Below are 14,496 nucleotides of genomic sequence, written 5' to 3'. Positions count from 1 at the left end.
GATTAAGAATACACATACACTTTTTATGACAAAGTAATAAAAAATACTATGCATTATTCCTACATTCCCTGTACTAAAATAAAACACACACACAAAAAAAAATAATGTCTTACCAAGACATTAACATGACAGAGTAAGATAAGTAGACCAAATATTATAAGTCTTGGTACAGCTTTATCTTCAATTTATAATATAAAATTATTTATAAATTAAAACTTCATCTTTCTGATAGGATATAAAGTTGAATTTGGTTTCCTGAGATTCTGGGCTTAAAGTTGTTTTCCCCTAAATACTGTTCAACAGAAGTTCATCCCAACCTTTCATTCCCTTTCAGGTGATCCAATTGCCACACACTTTTGCATCTTTAAAGACATAGATTTCCTTTTAGTTTTCTTCTTGTCATTGAATCCTTAATAGTTTTTGAAAATGCAATTGAATGTTTGGTTTAACTGCAAGTCAGGTATAAGCTATTCAGATATTTCAGTAATTAAAGAGAGTTAAAATCATTCATTTCCAGAGCTACTAGCAGATTGGCAATTAATCCCAATAGTGTTTTGTGCGTGTGTGTGTTTCTCATTCTCCATTTAAACTTTTGGAATATCAAAATGCTTTAATTGCTTCCAAGACTTTTATTTTAATAACTTTCATGCAAGACGACTTTATGAAGAGCAAGAATGTTCAAACTCACTTGCAGATACTTGATTTGTCCAAAAGACATTAGCAGCTGATCACCTGAAGCTCTCTGTTGTAAATAGTAAGGGAAAGGTGTGTTCTTCAGAGGAAGCCTTGAATAAAGTAGTTTCAAACTCTGCTCTGAGTGACTCTGTAGAGTTTGTGTGAGAGTAAATTCTGTCACTGTGACAGAAAATAATCCTGGATGTGCTGGATTTACTGAGCGTATATATTAGTCATGATAAACACAAAAATGTGGAAGAATGGGCACAGTCCTGACCAATTTGTACCAACAATGATGGGCAGAGTAATTTAATCAGCAAAAATGAAGGACTCGGACTGAATGATTCCCTCAGATCATCAATGGAGAAAGATCTGACCATTTTCCTTTTGATGAAACCCACCAAGACAAGCCAGCCAAACGAAAGGTGAAGATCAAGGTGGGCTTAGGAAAAACAAGTATGGGAAAACACAAGTAAAAAGGGGCCAGCCAAATGTAAACAGATTGTTATAATCCTTTTTTTTTTTTTTTTGCCTGAGTTCTTGATGACCACATTCTGTCCTATATTCTCATGACCAGGTCAAGGGAACTAAAAAAAAAGGGAGATTTATATTAGATATAAAGATGAAATTCTTTACTCAAAGGGTGGCAATGTACTGGAATAAGTTGCCCAGAGAAGTTATGGCTGCCCCATCCCTAGAGGTGTTCAAGGCCAGGTTGTATGGGGATTTGATCTAGTGGAAGGTGTCCCTGCCTATGTCAAAGGGGTTGGAATTGGATGATCTTGAGGTCCCTTCCCACGCAAGTAATTCTATATTCTGTGATACTATGATTCTTGTTGTGCTGAGAGCCCCAAATCTAGGTGGAGTCTCACAAGAGTAGATCAGAGAGAGACAACCACCTCCCTCAAAATGCTGGCCACACTTTTGAAGCAGCCCCAGATTTCTGAGCTGCAAGCACACATTGTCAACTCTTGTCTAGTTTTGTACTTGGATACACAGAGTCTAGTTGGAGGCCAATAGCAGGTGGTGTCTCCCAGGGATCAGTACTAGGTCCAATTTTGTTCAATTTATTCATCAATTACCTGAAGGATGAAATAAGAGTGCACCTTCAGCAAGTTTGTTGATGACACAAAACTGGGAGAAGTAGTTGATACAACAGGGGTCTGTGCTGCCATTTAGAGGAACTAGAATGGATTAGAGAGTTTTATTGTGAGGAACCTCATGAAGTTCAACAAGGGCAAGTGCAGGATCTTTCACCTAGTGAGGAATAACCCCACACACCAGTAGAGGCTGGGGACTGACCTACTGGAAAGTAGCTCTGTGGAGAAGGACCTGGCGGTTCTGGTGGACAGCAGGTTAGCCATGAGTAAGCAATGTGCCCTTGTGGTCAAGAAGGCCAATGGTTGCATTCAGAAGAGTGTTACCAGCAGGTTGAGGGAGGAGATCTTCCTTCTACTTCCTTCTGCTCAGCTCTGGTGTCACCACACTTGGAGTATTGTGTCCAGTTCTGGGTTCCCCAGTACAAGAGGGGCATGGAGTTACTGGAGCAAGTCCAGAGGAGGGCTACTAAGATGATGAGAGGACTGGAGAATCTGTCATGCAAGGAGAGGCTGAGAGAGCTGGGGCTGTTTAGCTTGGAGAAGAGAAGACTAGGAGGGTATCTTATCAAGATGTATAAATATCTTATAGAAGGGCATCAAGAGTTAAGAGCCAGAATCTCAGTACTGTCCAGTGACAGGACAAGAGGCAACACACACAAACTGAAAAACAGGAAGTTCCAGATGAACATGAAAAAACACTTATTTACTGTGAGGGTTACAGAGCACTCTAACAGGTTGCCCAGAGACGTTGTAGAGTCTCCTTCTCTGGAAATATTCAAAACCAGTCTGGATGGGATCTCATGCAATATGCTCCCTTCTTATCAGGGTTGTTGGACCAGACAATCTCCAGAGGGCCCTTCCAACCTCAATCATTCTGTGATTTAGTGATTTTCATCAACCTGCACCCTCAGGTCCTTCTCATCAGGGCTGCTCTCAATCTATTTGCTGCCCAGACTGTATTTGTGCTGGTCCCTACCAAAGTCCAAAACAAGCAATTCTATGAGGATTCCTTTTCTCACAACTCATTTTAATGAAATTGTGTTTTGCATAGAATATTTCTTTCTTCCTTGGCTGAGAGAAGAGAAGATATTCATGACAGAATAGTTTACTGAGAAGGCTCGGGCTGTAAAGGGAAAGAGACAGAAAATAGCATTTCCTTTTAAAACATGGTTTGGTGGGTGTTGAGGGATTTCTTGAAACAGCAAAAATCCCATGGCTTGCTGTAGCTGAGCAAACCAAGCTACCAGGGCAACTATGAGAAGTTCCCATGACAGTGTTCCCACATCGCCCAATTGAGGAATTCAGGAAAATATTGTTACCAGTAGCTGGCCTCAAGGACAAGGTCTATGTGACTGCTAATCACAAGGGGGTTGTTTTCTTGCAGGTGGGGTTGTTTTCTTGTAGCTGTTTGTCTGAGTGCTTTTGACCAATAATCTTGTGTGAAACACTGTCCACCCCTGTTAAGTTCTCTATAAAAGTTAGGCTATTCGGGCAATAAAATGGAGCATGATCTGACTCTACTGGTGTCTGTCGTGCTTTCGGCCGTGCTTCCTGCAACATATGGCGCCTGAACAGGCTGAGACCCGAACAGGCTGAGGCCGGGACATCGGAGCGGCGCCGGGACAGAGATCCGAGGCACACGGCAAGCCGACCACCGCACAGAGAGAAGCATTGAAACACCCTACTAACCGACCTGGGCAACGGCCTCGGGGTGAGAAAAGGAATCGCGGAGAGACGCGGAAAAAGGAATCGCGGTGAGACGCGGAATCGCGGAGAGACGTGGAATCGCGGTGAGATGCGGAAAAGGGAATCGCGGTGAGACGCGGAATCGCGGAGAGACGCGGAATCGCGGTGAGACGCGGAAAAGGGAATCGCGGAGAGACGCAGAAAAGGGAATCGCGGAGAGACGCGGAATCGCGGTGAGACGCGGAATCGTGGAGAGATGCGGAAAAGGGAATCGTGGAGAGACGCGGAATCGCGGTGAGACGCGGAAAAGGGAATCGCGGAGAGACGCAGAAAAGGGAATTGCGGAGAGACGCGGAATCGCGGTGAGACGCGGAATCGTGGAGAGATGCGGAAAAGGGAATCGTGGAGAGACGCGGAATCGCGGTGAGACGCGGAAAAGGGAATCGCGGAGAGACGCGGAATCGCGGAGAGACGCGGAAAAGGGAATCGCGGAGAGATGCGGAATCGCGGAGAGACGCGGAATCGTGGAGAGACGCGGAAAAGGGAATCGTGGTGAGACGTGGAATCGCGGAGAGACGCGGAATCGCGGGGGGACGCGGGAAATTTGAAGTAATCGCATGAAATTGAAGTAATCGCGGTGCAATACGGGCCATCCGAGATCGAGTTGCTACGGGAGACCAGAGGCGTCAGTGGACAATGGCGGCCGACCCTCACCGTGTGGCGAGTCGGCACAGAGCAGAGGGACGGACATCAGGACCCTGCAGCCTGTCTGACGTAACCATGGAGACAGCGGCAGCAGCGGCTGTGCTGCTTCTCTCTGGCATTCTTTTTATAAGAAGTTATCTTGCAATGCAAAAAAAGACTATTCGTCCCCAGATCGGTGTTATAACTATGTTTCTGTATAACATTCCGTGGGGTTGCCACATTCTACAGACTATTAATGACGATTTAGCTCTATTGCAGGGCAGGAGAGCAGAGACGCAGATTACACCGCCAAAAGACCACCGTCAGTCAGGCTTGTTCACAAACAGCTTCTAGGGTTGCAGTTGGCACGGCCTGCAGCCGTATAGCAGACGTTACACTCTCTTTCCTAACTAGTAATCATGTGTCTCACCCATTTGTGGTGAATGGTCAGTGGTAAAAAAGAAAAGGGGGAGAGTAAGGGGCGACAAAGACAGAAACGGTACCAGGTGGATGCCACTGACATTAACGGCATGGGTAATAGGAGCAGTATAAGTGACACAGGTGCAGGGCGGCGGTGGGTGCTGCCGCGCTGCGGGGCACTCTGCCTGCTGCTCGCCCTCGCCGGCCTGTGCACTGCTGCCGACGGTGCTAGAGCAAAATGTGAAGACTGCTTAGATGGCAGTGATGAGAGTGCTTGTGTGAAGAAGACGTGTGCTGAATCTGACTTTGTGTGCAACAGTGGTCAGTGTGTGCCAAATAGATGGCAGTGTGATGGGGATCCGGACTGTGAAAATGGGTCTGATGAGAGTGCTGAGCTGTGTCATACGAGAACATGCCGGGTAAATGAAATCAGCTGTGGTCCTCAGTCAACCCAGTGTATCCCAGTGTCCTGGAAATGTGATGGTGAAAAGGACTGCGACAGTGGAGAAGATGAAGAGAATTGTGGCATTGTGACTTGTAGTGCAGCAGAATTCACATGCAGTAGTGGGCAATGTATTTCCAAAAGCTTTGTCTGCAATGTTCAAGATGACTGCAGTGATGGTAGCGATGAGCTGGAGTGTGCACCTCCTACCTGTGGTGTTCATGAGTTTCAGTGCAAGAGTTCTACCTGCATCCCTATCAGCTGGGTGTGTGTTGATGATGCTGACTGCTCCGACCACTCGGATGAATCTTTAGAGCAGTGTGGCCGCCAGCCTGCACCTCCAGTGAAGTGTTCTACGAGTGAGGTGCAGTGCGGCTCAGGTGAATGTATCCACAAGAAGTGGTGATGTGATGGAGATCCTGATTGCAAGGATGGAAGTGATGAAATTAACTGCCCTTCTCGGACCTGCAGGCCAGACCAGTTCAGATGTGAAGATGGGAACTGTGTCCATGGGAGTAGGCAGTGCAGTGGTGTGAGAGACTGTCTGGATGGCACTGATGAAGCAAACTGTAACAATGTTATTCAGTGCTCTGGACCTGGCAAATTCAAGTGCAGAAGTGGAGAATGCATAGATATCAATAAAGTGTGTAACCAGCAGAGAGACTGCAAGGACTGGGGTGATGAGCCCTTGGAGGAATGCATCATAAATGAATGTGACTGTCCAGCTGGGTTTGAGTTTATAGACAAGAGAAACTGTGGAGACATTGATGAATGTCAAAACCTTGGTATCTGTAGTCAAATGTGTATCAACCTGAAAGGTGGCTACAAAAGTGAACGTAGCCGTGGATATCAGATGATTCCTGCTACAGGAACCTGGAAAAGGCCATACTGGTACGAAGACACAAATAACACCTGTGATTGCAATGACGCTGCTAAGCAGGGTTTAGGGGTTTATAGCATGGAGACAAGGGGTAACAACTACAGTGTTTGGAACAATTGTACAGCTTTGGCCTTACCTCCTGATGTGCTTCTGATTTGTGGGGATGGGGCCTGGCAAGGTATCCCTGCAAATGCTATCAGATGTCCATGTTACATAGATAAACTCATTGTATTTGCTCCTAGCTTGTTACAGTTGCGTGAGATCACCAGACATAAATGGACATTGCTTGCATTGGATTGCAATGATAATGTTGAATTGTGTGGGGTTGCAGCTAGAGCGGCATTAGCAATTTCAGTGCCTGGAGTGGCATCTGCGGCCACACGTAACAACTTAGAAAAATTGGTATGCTGGGCCGAGAGGCAAGCCTATGCCACGACAGAGATACTTGAGGAGATGTTACCAGATCAAAATAGTCTGCGACATCTGCTTTTACAGGATCAAGCTGCTATTGACATCTTGCTTTTGGCTCAAAGGAATGGGTGTGAGGACTTTAAGGGAATGTACTGTTTAAACCTTTCTGATCATAATGAGTCAATTCACAAATCCATTACTTTCCTGAAAGAGCACATGAGAAAGATTCAATATGGTATCAATCCTTTCAATCAATGGTTCACTGACTTGTTTGAAACAAAGTGTAGATGGTTGCTGGGTTTAATCACAAGGGGATTAAGGATTTGGTTTATGGTGGTGGTAATCATCGTTGTGTGTTGTAAGTATAGCTAAAGAGTTACTTGTAAAACTGCTGTGTCAGGCTTGGTTTGCTCAAAAGAAGAAGGGGGAATTGTTGAGGGATTTCTTGAAACAGCAAAAATCCCATGGCTTGCTGTAGCTGAGCAAACCAAGCTACCAGGGCAACTATGAGAAGTTCCCATGACAGTGTTCCCACATCGCCCAATTGAGGAATTCAGGAAAATATTGTTACCAGTAGCTGGCCTCAAGGACAAGGTCTATGTGACTGCTAATCACAAGGGGGTTGTTTTCTTGCAGGTGGGGTTGTTTTCTTGTAGCTGTTTGTCTGAGTGCTTTTGACCAATAATCTTGTGTGAAACACTGTCCACCCCTGTTAAGTTCTCTATAAAAGTTAGGCTATTCGGGCAATAAAATGGAGCATGATCTGACTCTACTGGTGTCTGTCGTGCTTTCGGCCGTGCTTCCTGCAACAGGTGGGAAACTCTGTCTTTCTGATACTTAAAAAAAAAGAAAACACTGAACGTTTTCATTTCTGTGTTTATAGCATTCCTTCACATTTCTGAAACAAAGCTGTGAGCTCTCATGATCCCTAGCATGCCTTAATGGTAAACAAAGTATTTTAATTCTGTCATTTTTTTTTCCTTCTACATCTGTTTTTATTGCTTCCTTTAGGGATCCATGCTGCTGTGTCTACTGTCTGCCTATGGACAGATGATCTACACTCCTTTTTGGATTCATCACTGTTCCTAGACTAGCCAAAAAACTGGAGTGGAGCAACAGGACATCTCACCTCTCTCAGCAGTACAGCTCTCTTCTGTTCACTGGGCCTTCAGTGCATTTGATCTGTTATATTGTATATAGACTAATCACTTATATGTGCTGAATATACCAGTAAAAATGTGGTGCTATTCAATGATCAGGGCATAACTTATTTGTTATACTAGAATGGTACCTGTTTAGAAAAAAAAAGAGATGAATGATAAGTAAATCATAGAGTTAGAGACAGTGAAAACCTTCTTGAAAGTATAACTGAGGCATTAGAACTTTTACATATATAAGCCACAGCAGAAATATCAAGCAGCTCTGATAAATGGGTAATTGGGAATCTGGAGAGTTGTTCCTTTTCAAAGTAGATGAGAGATATTTAAATTTTGGGCCATAGATGCAAGTAAAATTTGTTTCTATATTGTGTAGTGCAGTAAGTATCTTATAGTCCTTCATATACTTTTTTTTTTCTGATACATTGGGTTATACTGTTTAAGTAGCATTTTATATACTGATGTAACACAGTATAATATGATTTCATTCAATATGACAGTTTCAGCTTAGAAGAAAACCTACTTTGAATCAGACACTTACCATCAATTTCAGCCATAAGTATCTGAAATGATATGTTGAGTATGAAGGAATTGGATGTCTCTGAATAGCAGGTCCTTGCAGATAGCCATGGCATACCATGAACAGTAATGCCTTTTGGTATTCCCATCTTTTGAGGGAACTCATGGTGCAATGACATTTGTAACATATATTTTAGTATGGATAACTGTGGGATTTATGGGACAGAGATAATAAACTAACATCAGTAACGAGCATCAGATCTTTGACATGCAATGAAACTTTCTCTTTGCTGGCAGAAGATATATGAAAACTATAATGGTGCTGAGGCTAATTGTCTTGGAATACTTTAGAAATAAGTGTAAGGTCCCAGTACTGTGGGCTGATTACCTTTTATGATATTGATAATGTGATAATGGAGCCTGGAAGTACCATTGATATAGAGTTAAAGAACCTCAAAGTGCATGTGTTTTGTTTGTTTGTTTGTTTGTTTAATTAAAAAAAACAAAAACAAAAACAACAACAACAAAAAAAAACTTCAAACAATTTTACATCCTCCTGTAACACCATTTTCTGCAGAAGCTGGATCTTCTACAAGGACAGCTGGTACTGACCTAAACCAATAGTGCTTAACATGAAGAACAGAAGTGTTTTTTTGCCCTGAATACTGTTGACTAAGCAGTAGCAATGACTTGTATACTATTAAAAATACTATATTTTCTGGCATCACAGTCTTCTCTTACTATTCTTAATCCCCATTTAGAACAATTGATTCTTTTTTGAGAGTATAACCACTTGTAGTTTCAGAGTCCAGTACTAACTAACCAGGTTCTTTTAGATATTCCACTATTCCACATGTGAAGGATGTAATATTTAATATCACATTTACTTATTTGAAGTTATTTGATGTTACACAGTTTTTTTGAGTTAGGAGAGTGAAAAATCATATACTGAAAAAACAATGCATATGTAAGTTACATTTAGCAAGATATAGCAATTGTGATATACAGTTCAACTGCAATCCCAATGTGATCTTCTTTATGGGTTACTGTTATGCTCACCATCATGACACTATCTCCAGCTTCCATAAAGGAATACATGGGTTGAAGCCAGCTCAAGCCTGTTATTCTATTTGGAATTCCTTTGCTAGTTGTTTATTTTTCATACTCTGTGTTGGACAAAGCCATGTATTCATTCTCCCTGCGTTGTTCTGGCTAAATCAGGGAGACATTCACACGGTTTTTATGAATTCAGGGAGAAACATCCACAGCACCAGCTGATCCATGCAACTGTGATATAGGCAGTTGATCCACTCCACTGACATAGCTGTTTCTATAAACAAAAGCCACACTCCCTTGACAATCTTTGTATTGAAATGAAGTCAGCTTTCTTTGCAACATCTGTGGTCAGTCACACTCTGCATTATTCTTTGAGCTTCACAGGCACATCAACCTTGTCCATCTCCATTGAGCTTTCTTTGATTTCAGGGGCTTATTGGTGACTTGTAATAGCTTAGAATATGGCAATGACAAGATATGTCATTGTATTGAGGTTTAATATAACCTATGGAAGATGAATCCAGAAAATATAATACCACTTCTAGGTTTGTACACAGTGAGTTTTTTTAGAATTATAGAATGGACTGGGTTTGAAAAGACCTTAAAGATCATCTAGTTCCAATCCCCCTGCTGTGGACAAGGATCCACTCACTAGATCAGGTTGACAAGGGCCTCATCCAATCTGGTCTTGAACACTTCCAGGAAATGCAAATTTTGCATCTGCAAATTACAAAGGGAATGTTCTTTTTCTCATTTGCTCCAATGAAAGAGGAGGTCTCATGATCATGACTAAACTTTAGTAAAAACTTTGTAAATCTATCCTTGTGTCCTGTTTTCTCCTCAGCTGTGGGATATGCCAAGTCACTTTTGTGACAAGCTCTACCAGTGAAAAAGAAAGAGGACAAATCAAGTGGACTGATAAGTTTACATAATAAGGAAGACCCAACAAGCCTTTCAGTTGATAAGAGTCCTGGAAGTTACAAAAGAAGTCTTTCACAAGCTTTTAGAGAAATAGAATGGAAGGAAAAAGAAGAAAACAAACAAACAAACAAACAAAAAAAAAAATATCCAGGAATATCTAGATGACTTGCTAGTATCCGATAGAGTGGTTCAATAGCAAACAGACATTAATTTAGCTGTAGTGACATCCATAAGTATTGTGCACATAATACTTAACCAAAGACATCTTTGTTTGTGTTTTTGTTGTTGTTGGCATTGTTGTTTTGTTTTGGTTTGGTTCTGTTTAAAACAAGATGTAATGTTTTTTAAGAGAGTCTTACAAAATCTCTATGTAACTTTTCTTTTATTCTTATGTTTCATGAAAGACCAAAGAACTCTAGAATTTAGTTGCCACAATCTGTGAATATAGATTGAGGATTAGGAGCAGTGGCACAATGCAAAATTAAGATTAGTAGGTAAAGGCACTGGACCTATGTAAGGGTTAGGCAGCATTAGCAGACCAGATGTACGAGATGAAAAAGAAAAAACATCATGTCTAGAGTTATACCATTTATGCTAATTATGTTATTTGATTCTTGGCCCCATTTAAAAGGTGTTCACAATGTTCTATCTGAGACTGAAAAATGTAGGCTATATTATTTCTAACACAAGTTTGCCCACCACATGAAGAGAAATTCCTATGCAAATTCCACAAATTCAGATTTCACAGTCCAGGTGTAGATTGTTTCTGTACTGTGCCTTAGATTTGATGAAAGTTTGTCAACTTTGAGGTGGTTCAAACAAAACGTTTTGGCATGAATGAACTAACAGTTCCAATGAAAGTAACAGCAGAAGGTGAGCCTTACATTTAAAATTTCTCTCTCTCTTTCTCTCTCTCTCTTTTTTTTTTTTTTTTAATTTTATTTTCTAAAGAAATCTAGAGAAATAAAGCAAGAAAATCTTCAAGCTTTAATTATAAAGTCAATGACAAAATCAGCAAAGAGAAGAGACAGAATGTTCTGTCATTGTTCTGGACTCATGATTTTTTTTCCCTTTCTGATAAGTTTATAAAGTTAAGTTTAATAGCAGTGAAATCACACACTTTTGTATGCAATCCTACTTTACATCTTCATTTACAGAACACCAACATCTATGTGTTTAAGCTCAACATTGTAAGTCAAAAGATCGTCCACATTAACATAAGGAATATAAATACAAATTCTGCTGGATTTGTATTAAATGTTAAAAACCTCTATTAATCTGTAAAGAATAACGGTACTGTATCTGTCAGACATTTGGCATTGATGAAAGCAACATCTCAAGTCACATCATGGGCTAATGTTTAAGACAGGAGAAGGGGAAAATATTATTAGATACAGATGGAGATACGTCGACTTTGTTCTGTTCAATCCCATGACACCTTATAAACCTTATAAACAGGATAAAAGCAAGGTTCATGTTTCTGAATGGTCGGTAAGGGCACACATTAATTTACAAATTTCCAAGAGTTGTTTTCTTGGCTAATGTTGTTAATGCACTGACTTTTATGACCCGAATCAATTATTTCTGTATTTTCTAAAAGTAGAAAGTGCAAGCAGTTCTTACCTTTCCTTAGGTTAGGATCTTAACATAGATCAAATAAATAAATAAATAAATTTGCATGTCTATCATGTAATTTTCTGCTACAAAATTAAATTAATATTTTATTCCTGATAGATTGTTGTTAGTTGCTATATGCTATGACTACCTAATGGGGTTGGATTGTATAACCTTTTACAAGGGAACAGAGAGCAGAAACTTTAAGAAATGTTAAGCCATAAAAAGGATGCACACAGTCGATTAGATCTCAGTTTAGATACATGCTGTATCAATGTGTACAATTCAAAATTTATTTCACTTTCTTGTGGCTTTCTGGGAATGTACTTGGTGAAAGTTTGCATATTGTGTTTTACACATATTAATATAAAAAAAAAAATAGAAAAATACAAGGTCATATTTCCAGTCTATTTTTTTCTCTGAGCTTTGAATAAAATCAGTAAATGTTCAAACAAACTTCTTAGTATTATCTTAGTATTATTTATTTGCATCATGTATTTGGTTAATGACAGTTATGGATCTTCTTCTAGAATATAAACAACTGTAATTGTCTATTGTAAAGAGTATATAACTATCTGGAGGTTTTCCTTTATTTACCTATTTGTCAGTAAAAATAAAATAATAAAATAAAATAAATAAAATAAAATAAAATAAAAAGGACTACCTACAGCCTTTTACTTAATTTGATTTCTGTGCCTTCTCTTAAATGGTTCCTGTGACTACTGGTGATATGGTATTTTGAATGTAGAAGTTGTGTCCCTAAAATGGATAGTCCTAGGCTTCTTAATGTATCTTGAAAGCCAACATAAGACTATTTCATCCTAATGTGATGAGGACTGACTAACTAACTATCAGTGATGGTGATTCACTGTCAGTGAAGACAGACACCAAGGGAGAAATCCAGGGCCAGCAGGTGCTGTCACACAGTACACAGTGAGGCTAACAGAAAAGAACCAGAGATGGTGGCCAGGGCCAACCAAGAGTCCTAAGAACCAAATCCAACCTTTCCTTAAACACGCCCAGGGATGGTGACTCCACCACCTCCCTGGGCAACCTATTCCAATACCTGACTACCTTTGCTCAGAAGAAATTTCTCCTAATTTCCAACCTGAACCTTCCCTGACATAACTTGAGGTCATTCCCTCTACTCCTATTGCTAGATATCCGTGAGAAGAGGCTGAGCCCCACCTCCCCACACCTTCCTTTCAGGTAGTTGTAGAGAGCTATATGGTCTCCCCTGAGCCTCCTCTTCTCTCTAAACAACCCCAGTTCCCTCAGCCACTCCTCAAGAGTTGGATTACAGGCCCTTCGCTGGCTTTGTTGCCCTTCTCTGGGAACGCTCCAGGGCTTCAATGTCCTTCTTGTAGTAAGGGGCCAAAAACTGACCACAGTACTCGAGGTGCAGCCTCACCAGAGCTCAAAACAGGGGGGCAATCACCTCCCTGGTCCTGTTGGTTACACTGTTCCTGATAAAAGCCATGATGCTATTGGCCTTCTTGGCCACCTGGGCACACTGCTGGCTCACGTTCAGGTGAACGTCAATCAACACCCCCAGATATTTTTCCTTTGCCCAGCTTTCTAGACACTCTCTCCCAAGGCTGTAGCATTGCATGGGGTTGTTGTGGCCACAGTGCAGGACCCAGCCATGTGGAACCTCATCCCATTGGCCTCTGCCCATAGACCCATCCTGTCCATGTCCCTCTGCAGGGCCTTCCTACCCTCCAGCAGGTTGACACTGCCCCCCAACTTGGTGTTGTCTGCAAACTTACTGCAGATGCACTCAATTACCTCATCCAAATTACCAATAAAGATATTAAAGAGAATGGGCCCCTACATAGAATGGGGAACATGACTCATGACCAGTTGCTTTTCACTCCATTCACCACTACTCTCTGGGCCAGGGATATATCATAGTTATTAGGTCATAGTCTGAGGTCAAGCTGTAAAGCCAATCAAGTCAGGACTAGGATCAGACCTGGTGGTGGCCATGCAGGTCCACAGTGATGGGATGTCCACAGGAACACAGTCCACAGGTTGGGGTCCAGAAAAACAGAACCCATAATCATTAAAAAAAAAAAAAAAAAAAAAAAAAAAAAAAAAGATTGTGGCAGAGAAACAGACTTGCATTTCTACAGCATTACTGAGTCAGAGAGTCAGAGGATGATGGCCTAAAGCTGAGCTGAAACAGGGCTCCTGCTTTCATGGATAGGGTGGGGGGAGTCCTCAGAGGAGGCTGGGTAGGTGCAATGTCTTTTGCTGCCTTCAAAGCCTTTGTGTATGCCAAGGGAACAAAATCCAGGGCTACCGATTTGGGAATCCATTACATTTCATAAGAAAGAAAATAACCAGTATATCTGAAACTTCCGGTTTCCAGGGAGCAGTGAACATTTTCAGTTTTGTGAGGAAAATTATGGAATGGATGGAATGGCGACCCTTAAATTTGGCATTAGCATTTCATAAACTGAATATGTTTCAAAATGTCCAAGAAATCTCAGTAAAATATTTGCTTATGTTTTCCAGAGAACTGTATTATCATGCATTTTTAATCAACATTACCACGAGGAAAATGCTCAATATGCTTTTTGTTCATGCAGTGGATGCATGGGCAATCCTCTGGAATATTACAGACAACATGGTGACCTCTAGTAATATTCCTTTTGGTCAGCAAGAGTTCTGCATTTTAAAAAAGAATTATATCTGCTTCTAGTACAAATCTTTCTAGAAGTGATCTCAAGCTATTAACAATATAAAATACACAGCTCATTGAAATGCCTTGAATATTAAAAATAAAAATCTTCTAATCAGGCTGAGAAATAAAATAAGAAGTAAATGCAAGGGTAAGCAAAGTCTCTTGGCATCTTATTCACCAGACATCTTATTTGACTGGTATATATTAAACTGTTATTTAAATCTGCAGCAAGTTATTAAAAG

General features: G+C 41.0%; 1 protein-coding gene across 1 annotated transcript in view; it reads left to right on the top strand.

Annotated features, from left to right (window-relative positions):
* Nucleotides 1-4,589: 4,589 nt before the first annotated feature.
* LOC116499987 (very low-density lipoprotein receptor-like) overlaps nucleotides 4,590-14,496 on the top strand; it is a 29,644-nt gene continuing 19,737 nt past the window's right edge. Inside the window, 2 exon segments of the mRNA XM_032204906.1 lie at nucleotides 4,590-4,612; nucleotides 4,652-5,898. Coding sequence (XP_032060797.1) covers nucleotides 4,676-5,898 — 1,223 coding nt within the window. The 5' untranslated portion in view covers nucleotides 4,590-4,612; nucleotides 4,652-4,675.

The sequence above is a fragment of the Aythya fuligula genome, chromosome 1 (genome assembly GCF_009819795.1).
Source record: "Aythya fuligula isolate bAytFul2 chromosome 1, bAytFul2.pri, whole genome shotgun sequence".
Lineage (NCBI taxonomy): Eukaryota > Metazoa > Chordata > Aves > Anseriformes > Anatidae > Aythya > Aythya fuligula.
Note: the sequence above shows the minus strand (reverse complement) of the source record. Positions and strands in the feature narration are given on the sequence as shown.